Source organism: Leopardus geoffroyi, chromosome B3 (genome assembly GCF_018350155.1).
Source record: "Leopardus geoffroyi isolate Oge1 chromosome B3, O.geoffroyi_Oge1_pat1.0, whole genome shotgun sequence".
NCBI lineage: Eukaryota > Metazoa > Chordata > Mammalia > Carnivora > Felidae > Leopardus > Leopardus geoffroyi.
The window spans coordinates 71,191,415-71,193,475 of record NC_059337.1 but is presented as its reverse complement, the minus strand read 5'-3'; the positions used below and the strand labels follow the sequence as shown (position 1 = coordinate 71,193,475).

Here is a 2,061-nt window from a genome sequence, read left to right as displayed (position 1 = left end):
CATATCATTTCCTGTTTCCATTGCTATGTAAACTGGACACTTTACCAACACAGATGAAAGAAAACACAGTTGAAAAACAGATTTCATTGACAGATATTGGGTTATTGATCTTATAAATAAAGCAATTGAATTTTTGTTAGTGCAATGAGTAGATGCTGCATTTCATTATAGAAAAACCTGTAATTGGAAAGGAGAAAAATAGTGATACATTTGAAACACAAAAAAAATAGTACTAGGATAAACGCCAAGATACAAGTAGGAAGCATAAGCGTTAGCTTTGTACTTCTCAACTTGATTACATTTGTTTTAGGGCTTCAAAAAATGACAAAACAGAGAATGATACATTGATGCATGAAAATTGTACAGAATTTTCTACAATAGACCTTTAAGACTGTGGATATTTGCTTTTGAGACAGGATGAGAATTCTTTGTGTATAACGAGTCACATTGTCATGAGAGTAAGGAATTGAACACTCAGACATGCCCAGAAGATAGTTTTTTTCCCAGTGAGAGAAATTCTATGTTTCTGAGAGAATTATACGAAAATTTATATCATTTCTCTTTATTTTTCGTAATTTCTTTTGATGGTGCTCCCAGGACTTTCTTGAGTGCATCTTTCATATCTTTGTTCCGAAGACTGTAAATCAAAGGATTAAAGAATGGGGTTGCCATGCAGTAAAACAGTGTCACAAATTTCTGTGTTCCAGGATGGCTCCTGGAACCTGGACTCACATACATCACCATGACTGATCCATAGAACAGGGAAACCACCAAGAAGTGTGAGGCACATGTAGAAAAGGCTTTGTTCCTACCTGAGCCAGCTGGGACCCGAAGTACAGCACGCAAAACTAAGCTATAGGACCCTAGAATGTAGAGGAAGGTGATAAAGATGATAAGAGAACTTACAGTAGCACAAGTTAGAGTAGTTTTGGGAACTGGAGCACAGGACAGGGCTAGCAATGGTCCCAGGTCACAGAAAAAATGGTCAATGATGTTAGGGCCACAGAAGGGCACCTGGGACATGAGAACTGCAGGCATGAGTATGGATAGAAAGCCACCTACCCAGCAGAAAACCACTAATCGGGCACATAGATGGTAAGTCATGATGGTGGGGTAACGTAGAGGTCGACAGATAGCAAGGAACCGATCAAAGGACATTGCAGACAGAAAGTAGCCTTCAGCAGCACACATAGAAAAGAAAAAGTAGAACTGGAGCAGGCAGCCAGCATAGGAGATACTCTTAGTCTGGGAGATGATGTTGGCCAACATTTTGGGCACATCAGAACTGACATAGCAGATCTCCAGGAAGGAGAAGTTGGCCAGGAGGATGTACATGGGTGTGTGGAGTTTCCGGCTTGACCACACGGCACAGATGATGGATGTGTTCCCCATGAGAGTCAGAAGGTAGATGAGGGAGAAGATGACAAAGAGGAGGATCTGGATCTCCCTGCGGCATGGGAAGCCCAGGAGGATGAACTCACTCACAGACCCAGAGATATTGTTGGCTTCTGACATACTCATTCTAATCTGTGAAGGGAATGAGCAATAAGCATCATTATATGAGTCATTTGCCCTCTCTTTAGAAGTTATTTTTATTTCTTCTGACTCTTATATACTCCTTTAATGCACTTTCATGAATAGGCTCTGTATGGTTCTTAAGTCAGTAACTCATTTCCCAGGATCTGGCTTCGCCCAGTGAGATCAGGGTTCTGGGAGAAACTTGTATGCTCCCACAGCCCCTACTCTATCAATCTCCATTTTCAGAGTATAAATTTCATTGGCCCATAGAATCCAAATTGTTTTCTCTGTTTGCACTTAAATCAATTCTTTTTTGATGTATCGTTCTATAATATATTCATATTTTTGTTGAAAAGAACATTTATTCTTGTTGAAAAGAAAATTTTGTATAGCATTTTGGAAAATTTTAAGAAAAATCAAAGTTTAAATATAACCTGAAATTGAACCAGGTCAGTACAAAAAGAGCATCTTACTTACTTTGTTGTCAGTAACATGGTATTGTCAGGAGATCTGTCCGGAATAGCTCTGTTGATTAAAGCAGGG

The 2,061-nt window shown here is 39.4% G+C and overlaps 1 protein-coding gene across 1 annotated transcript; it reads right to left on the bottom strand.

Moving 5' to 3' along the window:
• Window positions 1-552: 552 nt before the first annotated feature.
• LOC123582229 (olfactory receptor 11G2-like) lies at window positions 553-1,521 on the bottom strand. Its single transcript, XM_045448480.1, has one exon. It carries the CDS (start codon window positions 1,519-1,521, stop codon window positions 553-555), a length of 969 nt encoding a protein of 322 aa, XP_045304436.1.
• Between the last annotated feature and the right edge of the window lie 540 nt (window positions 1,522-2,061).